Source organism: Camelus dromedarius, chromosome 23 (assembly GCF_036321535.1).
Source record: "Camelus dromedarius isolate mCamDro1 chromosome 23, mCamDro1.pat, whole genome shotgun sequence".
In the NCBI taxonomy this organism is placed as follows: domain Eukaryota; kingdom Metazoa; phylum Chordata; class Mammalia; order Artiodactyla; family Camelidae; genus Camelus; species Camelus dromedarius.
In genome coordinates, this window is record NC_087458.1 from 2,421,996 (window position 1) to 2,445,498 (window position 23,503).

Below are 23,503 nucleotides of genomic sequence, written 5' to 3' on the forward strand. Positions count from 1 at the left end.
AGCCCTCCCCAGGACCACCATTAGGGGAGGATGTTCTGCCTGCATAGAGAGGCCTATTCCTGCCTGGGCTGAAATGCTTGGCCCTGAGTTTCTCCAAATTTGGTCCTGCTCAGACTCTCGACCTTGTTTCCTGCCCCCGCCCCCGCCGCTGCCCCTCCGTGCTGGCCGCCAGAAGGGCCGCCACTGATGGGGGCCCTCCCCAGAGCCCCCAGAAGCCGCCCAAAGAGGAAATCCTCTTCCTCCTCTTACAGGCTGGAAACTACAGAATGTTTCTTTTGGAATTTTTTGGCTTGCACATTGCAGAATGTTCTAGCCTCATCAGCCACAGGCCCTCCTCCTCTGCTGGCTGGCAATTCTTCCGCCAAAGACGTGCTAGGACCTCACCTCCCCTTTCCCCACCCTTAGGTTTGTTGCAAGCCAAACAAAAATGCCAAGGAGCCCTGAACAACCAACCGGAAATTACCCAAACTCGCCTACGGTTGATCCTTCCCAAAACTAGAGATGCCGGGGCAGTGGGAACACGACAGCTGTGGCCCCCGATCTGACACGAGGCGGGGCGGGAGGACAGGGAGAAATCCGAAAGCCTCGGTCGGATCCCGCCATGGCCTTTGAAAAGAAAAATCCAGCTCTTTATTCATTTTGCTCTCAACCCTCCCCTCTTGGCAGCAAAATAATTAAATATTCATGTATTTTCTCCTTCCCTTAAGAAAGTGATAAGTCAGATTTCTGCACATACATAGAGAAAGTGCCCCAAGGCGAGGAGGGGCTGGAGCCAAATTTCAGCTGAAGACAAAGCCTCCACTTCAATTTACAAATGAAAACACCCTTCACCTTTGCTGCTGTGAATTTCCTAGATACACGCGGTCAAGACAATCTGAGAATTATGAGGCTCCAGGACCAATTAGGGCTGTTTGTGTTGACGTAAAGTCTGGGGGAATTTTTTTTTCTTCCTCTTGCAAGTATTTATGATACCGACAGATGCAACAGGAAAAAAAATCCTGAACAGGAATAAGCCTTGTGGGGCCCCGTGGATAAGGATTTCATGTGAACAGCAGCCCTTGGTTTTGTTTAAGCCACAGATCTGCCTGTGCCCAGGCTCGGCCCCTGCCCTGCCAGGTGAAGACAGGGAGAAAACAGCCACTGCTCGCACCAGCACACACCCCGGCGGGCAGCAGAGAGGAGGTGGTTCAAGCCGCACCGCAGACCCAAGGGCAAGGTGTTCACCCCATTCTGCAGGTGAGGACACTAAGGTCTCAAGCTGACAGTTGAACGCTGGTTCTCCCAGCAGCAGAGACCATGCTGTTTGGAATTCCAGTCCATTCAGGTCCTACTGTGTGCAGAGCGCACGGGGCAAGGAGGGTGCATGTGAGGCTCCTGCTGCACCAGTGGCCAGGGGGAAGCAAAGGCTGGCAACCTTGGGACTCTGTCCTCAAACGAGCCTCTTCTGGGCACAAAGATATTTGGCGGGGAGCACCAGAAGGGGTGAAGGCCTCCCCCCCATAGGACTCCGTGTCTGAGCCGGCATCCCAGGGAATGCAGCCTTCTCTACCCCACCCCCACTGCCTCTCACAAAACTGCCTGGAGAGGGGCTGGGCGCTGGCGCACTTGAATGCACCCAAGCCTCACTCAAATAGGCATTTATTCAGCACCTACTGTGTGCAAGGGTACTGTGTGTGGTATAAGTGTGGCCTCCTCCACACTGGGCCTCGCTCGAGCCCTGGACAAGCAATTGAGCCCTCTGGACCTCAGTGTCCCATCTGGAAAATGGGCACAATGAGAAGCCCTCGCAGGGTGTCACTGAGACAGGGGAGCACGAACCCCGTGGGTTTCTGCAACCAGAGGCCTGGGTGCAAATCCTACCTCTCCCATTTGCTGTGTGGTCCCAGGCCTACAACCTACCCTCTGTATCTCAGTGTCCTCATCTGGAAAATGGGAAGGTAATAGTGACTACCTCATGGGGCTGCTGTGAGGGTTAAAAGTGCTTATAAATTGTTAGATAGTACATACATGTTTTGTGTAGTTTTCCGTATGTGTCTTATGCTTCGTAATATAAAGATTGTGTGTGATGGGGAAAGAGGCGTTGCAGACAAAACCCTTAGCACAGTCTGCGCACATAGTGAATGGTCAGGATATGTGAATGCTATTCATCTTCTTCTAATTTTTATACTGTGGGTCAGTGGGAGCCATGGAGAGTCTCAGAGTGAAGGGTGGGGGATCACACTTAGCAAAGTTCTGTTTTAGGCATCTTAGAAGTAAAGATACAGGAACCAAGACCGCTAGCCCATGAGTGCCTTTGTGTGTGTGTGAGGAAAAGCTTCCCTGCTGGGCGACAGAGCCGTGTGCCAGGGCACAGGACTTACTGGACACAGCCAGGTCCTGCTGCAGAGTAAGCAACCTGCCCAACGGTACTGGGCAGCCCTGGTGGAGAAAAAAGACCGGAACAGTTGCTGGTAAGGGCCTTCACCTCTGAATGTCTCTGCCTCTCCGGCTCAGCCCCTGCCCCCTCCACAGCATGGGCAGCCGGAGCCGAGAAGCCCACGCAGCAGATGGAAAGGCTCCCCAGCTGGCATGTGTGTGGGTGGGTGGAAGGGGGGCGGCGCAGCCATTTCCTGTGCCCCAGTCCCAGCTCGCTCGCTCCCTGACCACATTTTTCCACCTCGCTTTTCCCCTTATAATGCGCTCACACGTCTTAAGATCTAGATTGTTTTTGTGAATGGAATGTAACTTGAGAGCTGGGGAGGAAAGTCCCGGTGAGGCTGAGCAGACGGAGAAGGTCCCCTCTCAGTGTGAAAGGCAAGCCAGGCAGCCACGAGCTCCCTGGCGGCCCAGGGCAGCCAGTGAGATGGACGGGGCCAGGTGCGGAAGGTCACGGCGCCGGCAAGGCCGAAAGGGGAGAGGCCAGCACTCCCCCGCCACGTAGGGGCCCCTCCAGCAGTGTTTTCTGGGTTTTGTGCTGATCACACCCCAGCGCAGGACCACCCATGGAGAATCCGACCTCTGCCAGGATGGGGCACCTGGGGGCTATGGCCTCCTCTATGAGGGGTCTGGTGAATTCCAGAGGCCCATCCTGCAGTCTCAGCCCAGACCCTGGCACTAAGTAGCACTCATTCATTCATTCATTCATTCACTCATTTGTTCAAAAAAATATTAAAAATATTATCCCTACCAGGCATTGTCCCAGGCGCCAGGTACTGCTACAAACAGGACAGCTGGGCCCCTGCCCCGATGGACTAATGGACCAGCACAGGATTCTGGACCAGAGACATTAAACAACTTGCACAAGAACAGAACCGGCAAGGTTGAACCCAGGTCCTGCTGACCTCTGATGCGCATGTCTAACCACTGCACTTCCGCCGGCCAAGGCCAGCTCTGGACAGACCTCAGGCTCCCTGCACTCCCTGGGTGGTGGAGAACTCCTGGCTCCTCCCAGGAGTCAGGTAGGCCCTGCTTTGCAGGAAGGCCAGGCTCCTGCCAGAGTTGCATCCCTCCTGGCACAACCGTGAAAAGAGCATGAATTCGGGGGAATCACGAATCTTCCCAAGGCTCCTGCCTTCATAAACTGAGGATAACAACTCTCACCCAAGGTTGAGTGTGAAAATTAAACAAAGTTCATTATAGAAAATAAGCTCAGTATGGTTTCTGGTGTATAGTAAATGTTCAATAAATGCTGCTTGCACAGTGAACAACCTGCCCAACAGTACCTGGCAGTCCCCTCTCTGTTCCTTTTCATTCAAAGGCTATACATTTAAACTGAGAAGGTCCAACAAGGGCTGGCTTTGAAGCGCAGAGGATTTGAATGGTGTTTAGATCTCCAAAGGAAAGACAGACATCCTTGCTGCTTCTAATGTACCTGTCTTTTCTGAGCACAGTAAGTGCTCAGAATGTGCCAGTACCTTCCCTGGACAGCCCAGGCCACAGAAATAACCCAGAGCAAAAGAGATCTTGAAGAAGGGGCCACAGCTATGTGGCCTTTGAAAACCCAGAAAATTTAAAAGGAATGAATATTCTATATACTTTCCAGGACTTACAGGTGGAGAGATCCATGAAAGATTGAAATCTCCCATTTCCTGGCCCTTCTCTATGCTTCTTTTTAAATGGAGACAGAATTCATATACAACACAATCCACAATTTTAAAATGTACAATTCAGCAGTTTAAAAAAAAAAACATATTCGCAAGGGTATGTAACCATCACCACGGTATAATTCCAGAGCATTTTCACCACCCCCAAAAGAAACCCTATTTCCTTTAGTGTCACCCCAATACTCCCTACCCCCCACCTCGGCAAACACCAATCTACTTGCCGTCTCCATGAACCTTCCTACTTTTGACATTTCATCTGAGTGGAATCATACAATATGTGGGTCTTTTGCGACTGGCTTCTCTCACAAGTACAATGTTTCAAGGTTCATCCACGTCCTAGCCTGGGCTTCATTCCTTTTTAGGGCTGAATAATCTCCCAGTGCACGGAGGGACACATTTTGTTTATTCATTCATCCGTTGATGGACATTTGGGTTTCCACTTTTTGGCTGTTGTGAATAGTGCTGCTGTGAACATTTGTGTACTCATTTTTGTGTGGGCGTTTTCATTTGTCTTGGGGAGAGACCTAGAGTGGAATGACTGGGTCACATGCTCACTCTATGTTTAACCTTTTGAGGAACTGCCAGGCCATCTCCCCAAGCAGCTGCACCAGTTTCCATTCCCTGGGTTCTGATTTCTCTGCATCCTCGCCAACACTTGTGACTGTCCATCTTTTTGCTAGTAGCCATCCCAGTGGGGGCTCTTAACTCTTAATTCCCTCTTCTGCCAGATCATCTGAACACAGTCTTCACTGCCCACGGGCCTGCCATGCCCCTGTGTAACTGGGGGCTCCCTCTAGACTGAGACTCTAGGAAGTCAGGGCACACACCTGACTTGTCCATCGTGGTCCCCTGGCCCACAACCCAGAGCAGTCGCTCAATAAGAATTGTGTTGAATGAATGGATGACTTTATGACCACCCTCAGCACCCACATGTGAACACAAATCCTGACTGCACAACTGCTTTAAAGACTTTTTATCACTCAGAAGTCCAAGGAACCAAACCCAAACTGGCATCCAGTGGAAATTTCCATGTTCTCGTCACGTTCTGATTAACGTGTCACCGCAGGCCCCGCCGGGCTGGGTGGCGCACTCAAAGTGACTGCCCTGGGAGGGACCTGGTCTCAGTTCCCCCGCCCCACCACTGCAGTTCTCTGCTCCCAGACGGGCCCGGCCCCCGCACCTTGGCCTCTGCAGTGTCCACCTCCGCCAAACGCAGCGGATGTGCGATGCCGCCCTGTGAGGGAGGAAGCACAGGAGCTCCACGCTTATTGTTTAGAGGAAAAAGTTCTGTGCAGCCCCAGGGAAGAGGCTGAGTTGTCCTTGTGGAATCAGGGAGCCCGAGGGGCGGTCACCCTTCGGTGCCTCTGATGGAGGCGGCTTGGACGGTGGCCGCGGCCTCAGTGGAGCCTGAAGTCAGCAGAGTTGATCTTGGACGCCCTCCCACTTTCCTCGCTCTCGCTCCCCCTCCTCCCCGCGGTGCTGAGCCCAGCCAGGCCCCTGCTCCAGGACCGGGAAGCAAAGCGGCTGTCATTTCCGGACTAGTCACCATGCACCAGGCCCTGTCGAAGCTCTGTCTTACTGTTCCCACTTCACAGATGAGAAAACTGAGGCCGCGGCAGGTAAGACCTTTGCCACAGCCTCTGGGCTGGGGCGCAGAGGAGCTGAGATTCAAACCAAGCAGTTTGGCTGAGGTTGTCCCCCAAAGGTAGGCTAGGAGTCCTAGGCCAACGGGAACTCAACAGAAAAGCAAAATAAGGATGCTGAGCGTTTAGAATGTGTCAGCGTGAGGGGACAGCTGGCACCCACCCCCGAGGTCATCTGTGTGTGTGTGTGTTACAGTGTTTTTCCTGGAATAAAATGCTGTGACAGGGAGCTCTTCATTTTGGAGGCTTTTTAAAAATGTTTCTGGCTTGGCCAAATAAAAAGGCATTTTATCTGCATCAGTTCCCCCAAATAACTATGTTTAAATTTTCCTAATGGGTGAAATCAGGACTGAGCAGATGGAAGGCAGAGACTTTGGGGCCCAGCTCCAATCTCCTTGGGCACAGACCCCACCCCGTTCTGTGCCTTCGTTTCCTTGTTTAGAGGGCTGGGAGATAGGTGCACATGTCACACGTCCCAGGGAACCGTACCCCCAGCAGCCCTGAGCGTCCTGAGCCGTCTCCCTCACTGACGCCAGTGGCTCACCTTCTCCCAGGTGATGCTGCCCCTCTCCCTCGAGCCTGGGGCCTTTGGACACGGGGACAGTCTGGACAGGGAGAAAGTCAAGCTGCAGGTCAGAGAGGTGCAAACGGTCACCACACCCTGATGTAGGCCTTGGCTGTTCCCACCCTCTGCGAGTGTGAGAGGTGCACCAGATGGTGGTTCCCAGCTCTTCGATGTCACAGGTTAGTCGTTTTTCTCTTTCCCCATTTTGGGAACCAACAAAGGGTTGCCAACTCTTCGTTTTGCCAAGTGAGGACATTTTAAAAAATGCCACTTACAACCACTGACGTTTTGCACAAGAGACACTTGAGCACCAAAATAAAGAAAATCAACAGTCCGGCACTTTTTTCTTAATGGGATCAACCCCACTTTGTGAGTTCATTTTTGCCTCTCCTGTGGCCCTTCCTGTTTGTTGGCTTTGGACTGTGAAATGCTAAGCCATGTGGTCAGCCTTGGGGGGCCACTGGGCTGGGTCCTGCTGTGGTCACATCCTACCCATGGCTGGTGGCTGTTGGGGAGACATGGCTGATAAAAGCCTTGGACCACTTGGCACTGGTTTCCCACTGGCTGGGGGAGGCCCTGGCGACTCCCTCCTACTGAGGAAATGGGCCTCAAACTGATGGGTCAAAAGTCCCCAGAGGGAACCTTCACCCATCTCGAGGGTGCCCTGAGCTCCCAGGAAGGCTGGTTGCATGTTAGAAATTCCACTTCACCTGCTGGCTGATGGCTCCGTGATCTCAAAGATTCCCCACTGAATATCCACTCGGCAAATGCCGGACTATTGCTCCCTGGTGTGGTCCCCGTGCCTAGGAGACCGCTGCGCACAGAGTAGCCACTTCATAAATGTTTGCTCGGTAACTGACCAGGTCCGAGTACAAGTGCTGTCATGGAATGTATACAACCACAAGAATAAGGCTGACGACTGGCAAACGTTCGTGGTATTTGAACTGAGACTGTGGGTACACAATTTATAATGTCCTATATTTCCCATTGTTCTGTGTACTTGAAATCTTTCTTAACGAAAAGCCGAAAAAAATAACAAAAATTAGACCAATACAGAGTTGGTAAGAAACCAGGCATGCCTGTGATATGTAGAAATCACGAAATGGTATAAATTATTTACCAAACGGATGGTAAGGACATGCACCCCGGTGTAGCTAAGGGGCATCTCTGGATGCGGGTTATTGGCTTTTCCATCCACACTTTCTACCTATGTTTTTGGACTTTCTGTAATTAGGGGGGAAAAGCTGTGTAAAATATATGAATAAGATGCATCTTAGGGTTTTACTTTCCCACCATCCTTCCCTGTGTCTCTTCTCCTGGGGAGCTGCTAATTGCTCCTAAATTGTCTTCTCCTTGCCTGGGAGGGAACAAGGCTTTCCTGTTCAGGAAACATTTGTGCTGCCAGGAGTCCAGCAGATGAGAAAGAATAGAGGAGAGAGGCCCCTTCACGTGGAGCTGGGGCTGGGCTCCAGGAGCCACGGTTCCCCAGGCAGCCTGAGCTACAGGCTGAGGACTTTCTGCTTATCAGAAAGCTACACAGGGTCAGAGCGCAGGGTGTTCCGGGATGTGGAATTGATCCCCAGGGCAGCAGAAATGGGAGGACACTTGGTCCCACCCTCTCATTATACAGATAAGAATCTGAGATTCAGAGAGGGGAAGTGACCTGCCCAAGGTCACACAGCATCCTGCAGCCAAGGCAGGACTTGACCCCGTGACTCATGAGTCCTCCTCCCCAGAACCCCTCTTACCATCCTCCAGGGCCCTCTCTCAGTAGTGCTCCTGAGTTTTTCTCCGTTTGGTAGACTCAGATAGCAACTACTCCAACCCCTTCCTGACTTCCTACATCACCCGGTTTCGAAATCACCCCTGGGTTTTCCAAGAGAAACATATTTTAGTTTTGATTCTTTCTTTCCTTCTGCTCATTTGAAGAAATCTGAGAGCCCTTTTCTAATTGTTTGGTCAAGACTGCAGACAGGCAGCGAGGCATGCCACAAACATGATCTTGAGCCCGAGGAACCCGAGGCCACCGCCAGCTTGGAGAAAGATGGGACATCAGGTCTGTCCTTGGTGCTTGCTCAGCACATGAGCCCTGAGTTCTAGGAGACACAGGGTTGGGTGTTTGCCAAGTTCCCCAGATCCCCGATGTCAGGGCCCTGCCAGGAAAGTCTGAGGGAGTCCACATCGAGTCTCCCGAGGCTGAGGTTTAGTGGCTGTGAATCCATGGGGAGTTGGTGGAGGTGTACCCTGCCAGATGTGGGCTCTGCAGCCTAAACTACATTTCCTAGCCTCCCTTGCAGCTAAGCGTGGCCATGTGACTAAGTTCTGGCCAGTGGGATGCGAACACAAAGTGATGTGTACAACTTAAGTAAAGAAGGGGGCATGCCCTTCTTTGCCCCACCTCTTTTTGCTGGATGGTAGATGTGATGACTGGAGTTCCAGCTGCCACTTTGGAACACAGGGGCAACTCTAGAAATAGGAAAAACAAGATAGGAGAGACCTGGGCCCTAGCATCATGAAGCCTCCTACAGTGAGAAAGAAATTTCCATCTTCTTAAAGCCATGGTTATTTGAGGTTTCCTTTGATTTGTGGCCAAACTATTCCTAAGAAATGCACCATCCTTTGGTTGGAGAGTGGCTTGCAGTCGTTTGCAGAGGGGCTGTAGGGCGCCTGCTGTATGAGAGAGGCTGGGGGGCTCGGAGGTGAGACTGACAGTCGCTGTGTGTCTGCATAAAACACTCAGCCCAGCACCTGGCTCAGAATAAGAGCCCAGTGAATGTCAGTGACTACGCTGTCATCACAGGTGATCACACCATCCACCTTGGTCCATGGGATACCAGGGCTGTCTGGGGCCAGAGGGCACAGCTCAGATGGAGGAGGCATTTGAACATGACCCAAAGATAGGAATCAGAAGAGGACGACTGGTAAGCATTGACACCATCAGACACCGTGACGAAGACATTATTTGGATAGTTTTACGGACATTATTTCTCATAACGCCCTCGGAACCCAGTAGGGTAGATGCACGCCACCCTCGTTACCCGGGGAGGGTGCTGAGCCTCGGGGAGGGTGGTGCCCCACCCTCAACCCCGCCGCCAAGATCACCCAACAGAGCCGGATTTGGACTCTGCACTCTGGCTCTGGGGTCCTCCTGTCTGGGGGTCTGTGGGCTCAGGCAGTGGGAAGAGTAGGAGCAGAGGCCACTCAGGAAGGCACCAGGGGTCCCGTCTGGAGCTTAGGCCCCAGGCCCAGGAGTGAGGAGCGTGAGAAAGACCAATAGGGGGGCAGAGGGCTCCACAATCAGTGGGCCCATGAGTCCTCTGGTCCACTTAGAAAAAGCACACATTTATTATCTCGTATTTTGGAGGTCAGAAGTCAGCCAAAGCAGAATCTGGGGTGTGAGGGGCTCTTTGCCAATTCAAGGCCTGGCACGACTGAGGAACCTTCCCCATCGCCCCCTCCAGCCTTACCTCTCCGGCTGCCCTGATGCCCCCTGTGCGGGCCCATCTAGGACAGAGTCCACCCCACCGCTTCCACCACTTGAGACTCACCTGCCTGACCCCAGTCCCAGTGGGGCCTGAGCACATCCCCCAAGCCGGGCTCTGAATTACAAGAAACCCTGGGGACCGACAGGGCTGCAAAGCCACTGCCAACTGTGGGGTCTGCAGAAGCCCCAACTCAGTGCCCCTTTTGGAGTTCACCTGCCCGCCTGCTGGCTTCGCGAAGCCTGTAGAATGCCAGCTCGCTGTGATGCAGCTGCTAAAAAAAAGCTAATTCATTTCTGAGCTACACAAAAAATGTTGGTGCATTGGATCTGGGAGCAGACCCCCAGGTGGGGATGGGGTCCCTCCAGGCACTGGTAGCCACCCTCATCCTGCCCATCCTACCCATCCGGCCTCATCCTACGGAGGCCGGACACCAAGGGTCCCTCCCCAGCCCCATCTCGTTTCCTTCCTGAGGGGACCCTATGAGGGTGGATGACTACTGTCCCCACCTCACAGATGAAAAAAATCAACACTCAGAGGAGTCCTGGCCTGCCCTGGGGTCTAGCTAGGAGGGAAGAGCCTGGACTGGGCCCCTGGGCAAAAGCTTCACATGGCAGGGACCTGTCTGCCTATGTAGAGACACGTCCCCACCAGCAGCCCAGGCCTGGGGGTGGGAGAGACACTCAGTGAGCACCTGATGGGAAAACTTGACAGTGGAGAGAGTACTGGATGCCAGCACTGCGTCCCTGTCCCTTCCTGGGTGTGTAGTCACTTGAGGTCTTGCAGGAGAATGAACTTTCTCCTGCAAGGAGAAAAGGTCAGGATGTCTGCAATTGTCTCTCTCGTGGTTCAGCAAAATTAACTTGTAGGAAAGAGAGAGAGTCATGGGCTCTAAATGAGGGGTGCACATGGTTTGTGCAGTTTTTCTCAAGGACACAGACCTGCCTGCCCCTGTGGCCAAGGGCAGTGAAGGGGCCTGGGGTGGGTGAGGGGGAGGGAGGGCCAGTTCTGTCCTCACTCAGCCCCTGCACCCTATCCCTCTCCCCGACTTTCCCCTCTCCCCACTACCTCAGCTTTTCCCTCTCTGGCCACAAGATGTCTCCACGTGGCCCTACAAAAGGTGGTTTCCATTCCTTAGTTCTTTAAGTTTCAAGATGTGAATTACCCGTTGCCCTTCCTCTCCAACCCGCTGCTCTTTCTCCCCTCATGGGTAAAGGCAGTTTTCTCTGGGATGTGCTTCCTGAGGTCACACAGTCCCCTCGGCCCGCCACTCGGGGATTCCCCATTAGGTGGTCTCTGCTGCCCTCTCGTGGCCATTGCCTGTAATGCCAAGCCCACCCTCCCAGAGCGGCAGAAACCTGAAATGGCTTTGCAGCCCCTCGGGGTCCTAGAAGAGCTGGGGGCTCCAGAGAAACAGAATCAATTAATCGGATACATGAAGAGATGTATTTTAAGGAATTGGCTCATGCAATGTGGGGGCTGGCAAGTCCCAAATCCACAGGGCGGGCTGGAAACTCTGGCAGGAGCTCACGCTGTTGGCTTGAGGCGGAATTTCTTCATCTCCAGGAACCCTCCTCTGTTTTGCTCTTAGGATCTTCCAGTGATTGAGTGAAGCCTCCCCCGACCCTATTACTGAGGGGCAGCCTCTTTACTTAAAACCAACTGACTGCAGATGCTACCACATCTCCCAAATGCACACACGTGAGTTTGCGTTGGATGAAATGGTTGGATACCCTGGCCCAGCTGAGTTAACATGGAAAACTGACCATTGCAGTTGGCTCACTGGAAAGGTTAGGTTTGAAAGTGAAATGTCTCAGATTCTGTTGTCCTCCTGATTCCCAACTCCCACTTTTTTTTTTTTTTAATTGAAGTAGAGTTGATTTAAATGTGTCAGTTCCTGGTGTACAGCATAGTGATTTAGTTATACACACACACACACACACACACAAACACACACACACACACACACAGTTTTTCGTTATAGGTTATTTAAATTTGTATCAGATTTGTATCAGAGGCTACAGTTACCAACATTCTGCTGTTCTACCTCCCCCTCTTCCCACCCCATCTCTCATGCTTGCTGTGCTTGTGAGTTTCATATTCTTTTCTTTAGGTAAAGTGGAGGCACACTGAATTGCACAAATCTTACAATTAGCAAAATGGATTGTACTTAATCTTAAGTTAGTACAGTTTTATACGTGCTGTTATATTTCCTCCTTTTTGTGTTCTCTTTGGTTTTTTTTTTCTAATAATGAGCAGACAGTTTTTATCATAAGGGGACAAAACCAATAAGATGATGATAAAAATGTTTAAGATGTTCCTGTGGGTGAGTGCCATCCCCTCCATCAGTCACAAGGCCTCGGGACCCCCCAGGTTCACTCTGTGCTTCTTCACAAACCTGCCCCGCACAGCCAGCTCTCCGAGGAGCCTGGGGAGGCCAGGCCACCTCCTTGTGGGAGAAGGAGACTCAGCGATAGATCCACCAGCACATCTGGGCCCGGGGCTGAGTCCCAGGAGAGCAGCCCAAAATCCAGTCCTTGCACCTCCTGGCGAACCCCAACACTGCCAAGTTCACAAGCACCTCCACCTCCATGTGGAAAGTAGGAGCCTCTGGGACCCCACCTGGGGTAGCCTCCTAACCCGCTTGCTCGGGGGCTGGCCCTGAGAGAGGCTGCCCAGGCAACCAGCCAAGGCTCCTCCCAGGGTGACTGTGGGTGGCCACATTGCCTGGCAACCAGGTGGCAGCGTCTCTGGAGCCAGGACCACAGAGCTGCGCCCAGCCCTGTGCGGCTTCTCCCAGGCTTTTGGGAAGGACCCCTGGGGCTCTGTCCTTATTCCCTAAGACCAGGACAGCTGCCAGCTCTGGTCACAATGAACATTGTTCTCTTCAGGTGAGTGGCCCTGCGCTGATCCCGGCTGGGAGGGAGGTGGCGGCCAGGTATTTAGGGCCGGATGCACCAAGACAGATGGGGCAGCCTGGACTGCTAGGGGGCGGTGGTAAGGGTGCTCTCTCACTTACACCAAGCCCACCTCAAGGTCTAGGGAGGACAGGGCCCGGGACCATGGAGGCTTCCAGAATCTGGCCTCTGACTGCTTTTCCAGCATTATTGCCCACAGCTCTGGGGTATCCAACTTTCCTTGCTCACCTCTACCTGGGAAACCTCTCTTCATGCCTCAAAGCCGCATCAGGCACCACCCTTCTGTGGAATCATCCCTGACCCCACTGCCTGCAGCCTGATTCTACCTCTCATCTCATCGGCTTTTTACCTGGCTGTTTCCATGCCTGGTTCTTCTGGGAGGTTGCAATACCAAGGGCACCTCTGAACCACCCAATGTGCTTCTTTAAAAATGCACCCCCCTGGGCCTTACTCATAGGGAGTATGGTTCACAAGTCTGGGGGCGGGTGTACTGGGAATCTGCAGGTTTAACTTGTGCCCCAGGGTGATTCTGATTGAAGGGTCCCAGGACCCCAGCTGGAGGGACAGAGACTGCGGCCGGCTATGTGACCTGGATCAATACGCTTTACCTCTCTGGCCTCCGTTTACTTTGCTTGCAGAGTAACGCTTGCCGTGTGCATTGCAAACCATGAAGGGCAGTTAGGGTTTGTCAGGGGGAGGACAAGGGCCCTCCTTCCAGCTTCCAGCTTTAGAGGTATGGTTAGAGGGCAGGGGGATGGCGCCCTGGTCAAATGGAGACAGGCAGGGGCAGTGACCACCTGGAAGGAGGTGCAGTGGGGTGGGAGGGAAGTGAGGGCCTGAGGCTGCGCTCCCTTTGCTGTCTCGGGAAGATGAAATCCAACAGGCCCTACGCTCACTCTATCTTATTTCATGGAACACCTCCGATGGGCAGGCAGGCACTGGGTTCGCAGCACATAAAGATGTGTCAGCCAGCTCCAGCCCACCTTACCCCGAAAAAACCAAGCTCGGCAGGAAGTGATAAGCTTCGAGCCAGGGGGACAAGCTAAAGGTTCAGGGCTGGGGGAGGGAGGAGGGACAAACAGGTGGAGCACAGGGTCTTTGGGGCCATGAGACTTCTCTCTGTGACGCTGTGACGATGGAGACAGGGCCTCAAGCACTTGTCAAAACCCATGGAACGTAAAACACAGAGATGGAATCGTCATGTCAAGGAGGGACTTTAGTTAGTAAGAACATATCACAACTGGCTTCTCTTTTGTAACAAAGGCACTGCCCCTGAGGGCAGCTGTTAATAACAGGGGAACCACAGGTGCTGGGGAGAGGATATCTGGGGACTCTCTGTCTTTTCCACTCAGTTTCTCTGTAAACCTAAAACCGGTTCCCCCGCCCCCCCCCCCCCCCAATTTTTAATTAAAAAAAAATAGCTTTACAGTTTAGAGAAAGGAGAGAATTTCAACAGCTGGGGGTAAAGACAGAATCGGGGGGTTTCAGACGGAAGACACTGCGGCCGCCAGGATGGCTGCAATCTGGCCCAACTCCGTGGGGACGATAAAGCCCCTCTAAAGGGTCCCAGGGTGGAAGAGGTTGGGTGAGGAGTCAAACCCACGTTTGCATTCCTGTCTGGCCACTGACCAGCCCTGTGACCCTGCCAGTCTCCCGCATCTGACCCAAGAACTGAGCGTTAACCCGGGGAAGAGACACCTGGCCTAGGGCTTGCCACTCAGGAGGGGGGCGATAGGTGGGTGACCCCTGCGTCATTGTCCTGATCTGGCTGAGCGTCACTGCCCAGAACGGGCCCTCAGGCCCCCGACTCCCCAGGGACTGCCAGGTGAGGGTGATGGAGGAAACGGTGACCAATGCCGAGAAGTACTTCGGCCAGTTCTGCTTGCTGCTGGCTGCCTACACCCGCAAGACGGCCCGTCTGCGAGACAAGGCCGACAAGCTGGTCAAACAGCTCATCGACTTCGCCAACACTGAGAACCTGGAGATGCGGACCACCCTGAGGAACTTCGCAGAGGACCTGGCCAAAGTACAGGATTACCGGCAGGCTGAGGTGAGTGGGTTGCCCCAGAGGAGCCAGACCCCATCGCCTGACTGGGTCTGAGGGATGGAGCCGACTGGTGGGGACCACAGTCAGTGGACATGTCTCCTGCAAAGGTGTCCCCGAGGGAGGACACTCACACCACTCCCTCCCCAGGGCCACACCTCGGTTTATAGGACTGAGAGCCCGAAGGCTTAGCAGGGGGAAAGGGGGCTGCAGGGAGTTAGGGAAACAATGAAAAATAAAAACCTCCAGCCAGCCCAGAAAAATCCTCTCTGTGATGGCAGAAAAGAATGAAACACCTTTTCTACTGAATAAGCATCAAACCACAAGGCAGTGCACGTCACAGGGATCAGACAAGTGACGGCAAAGGCAGAAACCGCGCTCCTCTGACAGCCACACAGGAGGAAGCCGCTGTGGGCACGTTCTGGAGCCGGGAGGTAACTGTCCTCCGGGACGGGGCCTCCCCGAGGACTGGGAAGGGGACAGCACCCTTTGTCACACAGGGCTTCCTAATTCCACCTGGTGACTGGGTGGCCACCTGTGCTGGCTGTCTTTATCCAAAGAAAATGAACACTCCTTGTCTCCCTCAACAAGCAGGCAGGCAGGTGAGGAGCCCGGCGCCAGGCAGACCCCCAGGAGACGCTCTTATCCTTGACGTTTGCAGAGATGACTGATCTTTCCTGGTGTAAAACCAGCCAGAGGCTTTTCCGTCTTTGTCAAAAGGTTGACATCCATCCCAAAGGGACAGAGAAAGGATTTACAATTTTAAGTTTTCTAAAGGAAACGCTGCCAGCAAAGGGAGGGAGCAAGTCCCCTTCCCTTTCCGTACCTGGGAAAGCTATTATTCTCATGAGTTTTAGATCTGCATTTACAAGCACCATAAGTGCTGATGAAGGAGGAGGCTGGGACTGCGTGGGGACTTTGGCCCCCCTGACCCATCTGGCAGGCCAGACCATCCTCCAGCATCAGCCTTACCTGGGAACTTGTTAGGAATGCAGGTTCCCTGGACCTGCTGAGTCAGAACCTCTGGGGTGGGGCCTGGCGATGGGTGATTGAAGGAACCCTTGGGGGCACCCCTACACCTGCTCTAGTGTGACCCCCACAGGGTAAGTGTGTGATCCACACCAGCTGTCATTGTGACCATTGTTATTGTTACTGACATGCTTACTCGAGTGTCTAGCCTTAGGCTGGGCATTTGGGCACTGATGCAGGGGCCCGAGGCATTGCCTTGGCCGACCCTGCCGTGTCCCAGGGGCCGCACAGAGCAGTCACCTCTGAATTCCGTGTTAGTCCACGTTCCAGGCGGGTGTGTCACCCTCCCCTGGAAGGCCTTAAGGCAGTTTCGAGAACTGAAATAGTGCTGGGTCCCCTTGAGCTGCCATGAACCCTGGGCACAGTCATACCCATTTTACAGGCAAGGAAACAGGGCTCAGTGATATGAAATGTGTCGCCCCAGCCCTTGGGAGGCAGCACCCTGAGCCCAGGTTGGTGCTCTCAACCCTAAGGTAGGGGAAGGGTAACCGGTCCTGGCCTTGTCCCCCATGGGCCCATGGTGCAGCTCCGGGTATGCAGATGGCACACTATAAATGCAGGTCAGAGGCCGCGAAGTCTCCCAGCACCTCCGTGGCTCTGCCCATTCTGACTCTCTGTGTGTCCATGGTCCCCCAGGTGGAGAGGCTGGAGTTCAAGGTCGTCAACCCCCTGAAACTCTACGGGACACAGATAAAGCAGACCCAGGTGAGTGAGGGCCCAGCATTGCGGGTGGGCCGCATCAGAGGCTGGCCAGGCTGGGACCCCAGGAAACAGCCCAACTCCTGCCTTAGGCTGAGATCAAGAAATTCAAACATGTCCGGAACCATGAGATCAAACAACTGGAAAAACTGGAGAAGCTGAGACAGAAGTCCCCTTCGGACAGACAGATGATCGTATCCTTCCATGAGGCCGGGCACCGCGTGCTCCCGGGGAGGAGGGGGGCTGCAGGGGCCACCCCAGGGGCTGCGGGTTAACCTGGCTCCTTAACAGCACCTTTCTCAGTCCCAGGTGAGCAGGACACGTCTGTCTGGGGAAGGTAATGAATGGCCTCGCAAAATGGTGAGGTGAGCTTCACCCAGGCAGGTGTGTGCGGGGCCCTGAGTTCGAGCCGGGAGTCTGAGGTGCTGGGAAAGCGGTTGGTTGGGGTCTGAGAGAACTGGGTTCCCTCCCCACAGCAACACCACGCAGCAAGTCAGGGAGTCACTCCCCTCCGCGGGTCTGTAACGTGCTCACTGCTCACACGAGGCGGGCCGTCTAGGTGAGGGAACCAAGAGAGGTGACTCACCCTAGGTCACGCAGGGAGCTGAGTGACAAACCTGGAACTCAGCCCTGAGGGCGCCTGGCTCTGAAATCCAGCTCCTTCATCTGCCGGCCTACCGTGGAGTCGGTCATACAGATGTCAATCAAAGGAACCAATAAATTAGTTACCTAAAACCTTTCTACCTGCAGGAATTCATGATCAGTGAATGTGGAGTACCTGTTATAATAATATCTCGGTGGTGCCCACTCTAATTCTTGCAACGATCCTGCAGAAGCAGGCCTCATCACTGTCCCTTGTTTGCAGGAATTGGGGCTCAGAGAGGTTAAGTGACTTGCCCGAGGTCACACAGCTGACAAGTGAGTCTGTCCAAGCGGCACCTGCCCCTTTTGCCATGGTCAATGACTAAATTGGCAAGAGATGCCCATGACACAGGAAAGCTGGCCCCAAAGTAGGGTGAAGGGACAGAAAATGATCGAGAATGGAGCCCCCATGACACCCTCTATCTCCGGGGCCAGGCGGAGACCTGTGTGCAGAGAGCCTCGGTGGATGCCGGCCGTACCACCCACCAGCTGGAGGAGACGGTCAATGCCTTCCAGAAGCAGAAGCTAAAGGACCTACAGGTAGAGGTGGGAGGTCCCCAGGCGGAAGTCTTCTGGGCTGCCTCTTGTGTGAGAACTGGTGAGTGTGCCCATGTGTGTGTGCACATGGTGTGTGTGTGTGCACATGGTGTGTGTGTGTGTGCGTGTGTGTGTGAGCCCAGGCTCCTAGGACAGTTAATCCTGGCTTCATCCTGGCCGCGGGGGTTAAGAGGCCGGCTGCTTGGGCAGCTGTCCTGCACAGCTGTCCTGCCTGGAAGCCAGCATTGGCAGCCCAGCCCTCTCAACACCCAGCACGGCTCCCCACCATCCAGGAGACCTGGGCAGGGTCTGTCTTCCCTAGCCCCCTTCCTGTCTGCATAGGACTAGCCCTGACTGCCTCTTCCCCTCTGTGAAGCCCCAGTCACCCAGACCCCAACCCGATGCCCCCAGAATCCTGGGCCCAGAGCCCCTCTCTTACAAGAGGCCTCAGGGAGTCAGGGTCTTTAAGGGCAAGATGGTCACAGAGGCCCCTGTACCCCCTCTTGACTCCCCCTTTAGTCCATTTTCCAAGTTGCAGCCCCAGGGATCTCACAAAAGACAGCTCTGATTTGTTACTCCTAGGTTTAACACCATCCCGTGGTTTCTCTCATTCCAAGGATAAAGGCTGAAATTCCCCCCAAGTCTCCAGAAGCCCCAGCCCAGCCCTCCAGCCTCATCTGGACATACCCCTCCAAGCTCAAGCGCACCAAGCCGTTTCATACCTCAGGGCCTTTGCACAAGCTGTGCCTTCTACCAGCAGGGCTCTGCCCTTACTCTGCATCAAATTAATACCTCCTTGTCCTTCAGGGAGACTCGCCTGGACCCCCAGACCTGGTCCACCCCACTGTTAGCACACATTGCCCTGCTCCCTCGGGGGACAGTTATCCTAGAAGGTGGATTCATTGTATCTTTAATTCACTCTTGAATCTAACAGATGTTTAAATACACACCAACTATGTGCCAGGAGCTATGTCTGAGGCTGGAGACACCATAGCCAACAAAGCAAGGCCCTGTCCTCATAGAGCTGACACCCTTGGGGGAGACAGATCACGCAGACCCCATAAGAGCAGGGACAGAGCTCACTGTTCCCTGCCTGGCTCCCACGCTGCATGTCAGCATCACAGGGCAGACCCCTGCCTGTCTTGTTCCCCACTGAGTCCTGGGTACCAGGCCCCAGGCCTGGCACTCAGCAGACATGCAGTAAATATTTGAGAAATGAACAAAAGAATGAACGAACGAATGAAGTGAGTGAAACAGTGGTAATTAGTGCCCGAGCTGTTATGTCCAGGCAGAACCTAAAACCAGTGTCCAACAGCAGACCAGTGTCCAACACCTGATGTTCATGAGGACTAAAAGCAGGACTCCTGGGGGGTCAGCGAGAGCACCCAACATTCTCTACGGTCAGGGGCCAACAGAACATGCAGTTTAAAACCAGCATCTTTTAACATCCAGGGGTTAAACTGATAAGAGACACTTATCCAAACCTCCAAATTTTTAAAAGAAATAAAAACCAGAACTTGAAATAATGATTATCATTATATTGGTTTTAGATCGCAATTCTAAGAAAATGATCACATTTACAAAACAACTCTCTGACTCCTATAAAAGAATGTAAGCAATACTCTCATGCAGGGGTTCCCCTACCTGAGCAGGCATCAGAAGTCCCCTCGAAGGCTCCTTACAATGGAGATGACCAGCCTGCCGTGGAGTCCCATCCCGTGGGCCCGGGTGGGCCGGAGAACCTGCATTTCTGATAAGCTCCCGGGTGAGGCTGGTGTTGAAGTAACTGAATCTCGGAGGGCCTTGTGAACTGGGACCGCTCTGGTCTCTGCTGTGCAGATGAGTAAACTGAGGCTTGAAGGGATAAGTCATTGACTCGGGCCACACGCCAGTAAAGGGCAGGATGAGGCCTTGTTTCACAGGTGTTACTGCCAGCACCGCCTCCCAGGGCAGGCGGGGAGGAGCGGGGAGGCAGGGATTTCCATCACAGCCTTGGACTCCCTCTCCCAGGTCAGCTTACAGACCTCCTCGGCCCACCTTACCCAGGCACTTCCCATGTGACGTGAAGAGGGCGTTTCCAAACTGCAGGATCCTCCCCTAGCACCAAGCCTGTGTCCTGCTAAGGCTCCCCACACAGTAGGAGCTTGTGCTGTGTCCAGCACACAGAAGAAGTCCACACTGGGGCGGGACACACAACAGGAGCCTGTGCTGGACCTGACACACAGTAGGATCTCCTCTCAGGTCTGGCACACAGTAGGAGCTTGTGCTAGACCTTGCACACAGTAGAAGCCCCCCACTGGAGGCAGGCATGCAGTAGGATCTCTGTAAGAGTTTACTAAGCCATGCTGAACCATCTGATCAAGAGAAGCCTACCTCTCTATCACTAATGTTTTGACAAGCTGGCTGATCAGGTCGTGGGGCCTCTGGGCCGAGCAATGTCTACCAGCAGTAACCCCTCCCTCTCTGGTAAGACCCACTTCCAGCTTGTGGGTGACAGAGGCTGAAGGTTTGTAGGCATCAGCCTGCAAACACTTGTCCGCAGAGTGAGACAAGCAAAGGCTGAGTGGATGAGCCCAGGATGACAGAGCTGAGAGCAGGATGCCCTTCAGAAAGTCCTTGCCAAGAAACAAGGCCTCACACATTTCTGGAACAATCCCTGTGCAAGGCAGCATTTGAACTATGGAGATGCATTATGTGTTCAAACAAAAATAAACTAATTTGAAATAATACATTGAAATTCCCTGCCAAGGACCTGCCCCACAAGGACAACTGAGCCCCCACCTCCTGGTTTGTCCATGCCTGAGGTGACCCCAGGGCTGTCCTGACAGCGTTGCTGATCCGGGCTTGTCTCCCCATAGAAAATTTTGTCGGATTTCGTGACCATTGAGATGGTCTTCCATGCCAAAGCGGTGGAGGTATATTCCAGCGCCTTCCAGACTCTGGAGAGGTACGATCTGGAGAGAGATCTGGAGGTGGGTCATGTACACCCCATCTTTTATTTGGGGTGTGGGGTTGACCTTGAAGTTGGTTGTGTCTTGATAGAAGCAGTTTTTGTTGGCAACATTTTGCAGTTTCTCTAACTTTGAAGGCTCATTCTCTTGAAGTGCATTAAATAGCTGGCCCTTGGCGCCAGACCAGGGGCAGGTAATGGCCCCCGCACTGTCTCTCTGGGATATCACCATGTTCACTGTCACCTGGGTGTTTAAAAACAAATGAATCAACAACAACAAGCACGTCCAGGGAGATGCTCGCTGCACTCTGCATATAGACAAGGTGCTCATCCTCCTCCTCTGATCTGAGCGCGATCTAGAGTAAGCTGTCTGAGTTACCTCTGACGCGACGCGCCAAGCCTGGTGGTGTAAGTCAGCCAACATCACCGTGTTTGTCTTCTTTGGTTCTGGGGTTGGAGGGTTCAGCGGCGCCATCCTCATCTGGGTCCTTCAGCCAGCCTGTAGCTGGGGCTGAGTCTTTTCCAAGGCTTCCCACTCGTGTCTCGTTGATGAAGGCTGTCATCTGGGTAGCCAGTAGGCGATGTGATTCAGAGTTCAAAATGAAAACATGGGCCCTCTGTTCAACAATTACTAAGAATTCCAAGACGGCAGAGTCCTTCCGAGCTGGGGGCCCTGGGCAGTGGTATGAGATGTACCCCGACGAGGCCCGCCCCGTCTGGGTCCGTAGTGGGGTTTGCACCCGGAGTAACTGACCACGGCCTCTCCCACCGTGGCAGCTGCTCCAAGAGCGAGCATCAGAGACAGAGCCAGGCGGAAATACTGTGTCACCTTTTGTGACCTAACCTCAGAAGTATCTGAGCTTCACAAAGACCATATTCAAGGGGAGAATTACAGTCCAGCTCCTGATGGGAGAAAGTGTCAAAGAATTTGTGGATGAGCTTTAAAACCACCATAAGACGTTAAATGCAGATTGGATAAGCTGCGGTGCAGTCACTCATCTCTACCCTATTTTGGGGGGCAGGAGGGTGATTTCTAATCTTCCTATGTGACGATGGACGTGTTACCTAGCCTCTCTGGGCCTCAGCTTTCCCATCTGTAAAATGGGGTGATAACGCCCACTTACAAGGCTGCTGTAGCTCAAACAGACTGAGGAACCGGAGGCTCCCAGTGCGGGTGGGGGGCCCGGCAGTCACCTGTGCGCCCGCCATCCTGTCCAGCCCTCTTTCCTTCCCGTTCACACTCCTTTCTGTTTCCTGAGCGGATTCAACCCTCCCGGCAGGATTTTAGAGCCAAGATGCATGGAGTTCACAGGCCTTACGGGCCTCGCGACGCTCGGCCGCTCACGGACACCGGCCCGGCCGCGGCTGCTCCGTGGTCTCTCGCCCAGGTGAGCACTGGCAGTGGGGCGTCAGGCCTGTGACAAAGTGAAGGGTCCAGAGGCCACCAAAGAGCCGGAATCCAAAGAGCTGCTGAGAGGACCGGCCTGAGGCGGACTGAACCGGCCAGAACCGGACTCAGGAAGCCACGCCCCCGTGCCTGTGGCCGCCGCGGCTCCCGAGCGCCCCCTAGAGGCGTCTGGGGGCGTGTGCACTCCTGCCTCCCAGGGCCCCGCCCGCGTGTTCAGAGCTCAGAACGTCTCAGCTTTTCGGAAAGAAATGCGGTGCACGAACTACCTGCTACCTGATGAGCCCCAGCAAGGCCTGTGGTCAGGCACGTTTATATTCCTGCAGGGAAACCCTTGAGTGCTCAACCAGGTGGGATAAATCAGGGCGCTAAGCAGCATCATGCCAGTCAGGGTAGATTTAGTCACCCAGCGAATAGGGGGCAAGGGGTGTCTCATGCTTTCTGGATAATTCTCTCTAAAGGCAGTGAAGGAAGTATGGTCCCCAGCCAGACTGCCTGAGTCCAAACCCACTGCTCCCAAGCTGGGTGACTCTGGGAAAGTTCCTTAATTTCTCTGTGCCTTAGATGCCTCACCTGCAAAGTGAGGCGAATGATAGTAACCCCTCAAAGCATCGTGGTGGTAGGTGAACAGACCTTCCCGAAGCACTTAGAAATCCATACTTGTCACCATCATTATGATTAGTGCTGTGATATTGTTGTTGTTGTTGTTTAGAGTGCTCAGAGCACCATGCGAAGCCAGAGAAAAGAAGCAGAGAGCGAGGACAGCTCTGCCGAGGACCCCGTGGAGGACCTCAGGGGGCAGGGGCAGGGCCTCCACCACTAGGACGAGAACTCCCGAGACGGGGGAACGGGGCTGACGCTGGTTGCTTGGGGGCTCTGCTGTGTCTCTGAGCCTCTGTTTCCTCATCCGTACGACAGGGAGAGTATCACTCTCAGGACGCTCTGGGGATCAAGGTGCCAGCCGGGTGCCTGGTGTATAGCTGGTGCTCAATAAATGTGGGTGCATCTCACCCTGACTCGTGCCGGGTCTCGCTTCCTGTCTTATGACCGGGGCTCCGGGTGTTTAAGCCTGTGTTAACGTTGAGAGCTCAGTGGATCAGTCTCCAGGGCCGCCTTAGCAAATCACCACACACTGGGCGCTTCAAACAACAGAAATCTATTCCCCTACAGTCTGGAGGCCCCAAGCCCGAGATCAGGGCTCTGGCAGGGCTGGGTCCTTCTGGGTCTGTGAGGAGGACCTCTGGGTGTTTCCCAGACATCCTCGGTGCTCCCTGGTTTGTACACACATCACCTTGATCTGTCTTCATCCTTACATGGTGTCTCCCCATGTCTGTGTCCAAATGTCCCCTTTTTATAAGGACACCAGTCATATTGGATTAGGGTCCACCCCATTCATCCTAACTGAATATATCTGCAAAGACTATTTCCAAATAAGGCTACATTCTGAGGTCCGGGGAGTTAGGACTTTAACATGTGAGTGTTGGGGGTACTCAGTTTACCCACAACA

At 53.8% G+C, this 23,503-nt stretch overlaps 1 protein-coding gene across 1 annotated transcript; it reads left to right on the forward strand.

Annotated features, from left to right (window-relative positions):
- The first annotated feature begins 5,374 nt into the window (after positions 1-5,374).
- Positions 5,375-23,010, forward strand: CIBAR2 (CBY1 interacting BAR domain containing 2). Its single transcript, XM_010986329.3, has 11 exons — positions 5,375-5,701; positions 6,280-6,469; positions 11,364-11,473; positions 14,506-14,740; positions 16,400-16,468; positions 16,555-16,656; positions 16,766-16,771; positions 17,540-17,644; positions 20,500-20,613; positions 21,872-21,979; positions 22,709-23,010. The coding sequence occupies exons 3-11, from the start codon at positions 11,445-11,447 to the stop codon at positions 22,817-22,819; spliced, it is 879 nt and encodes a 292-aa protein (XP_010984631.1). The 5' UTR covers positions 5,375-5,701; positions 6,280-6,469; positions 11,364-11,444; the 3' UTR covers positions 22,820-23,010.
- The last annotated feature ends 493 nt before the right edge of the window (positions 23,011-23,503 follow it).

Bases quoted from the DNA above. Each gene is read 5' to 3' on its own strand.
- CIBAR2 (XM_010986329.3), top strand. From the start codon at position 11,445: ATGCTACCACATCTCCCAAATGCACACAC. The intron at 20,614-21,871 runs GTGGGTCATGTA...CCCTCCCGGCAG, and splicing joins ATCTGGAGAGAGATCTGGAG to GATTTTAGAGCCAAGATGCA. The intron at 21,980-22,708 runs GTGAGCACTGGC...GTTGTTGTTTAG, and splicing joins CTCCGTGGTCTCTCGCCCAG to AGTGCTCAGAGCACCATGCG.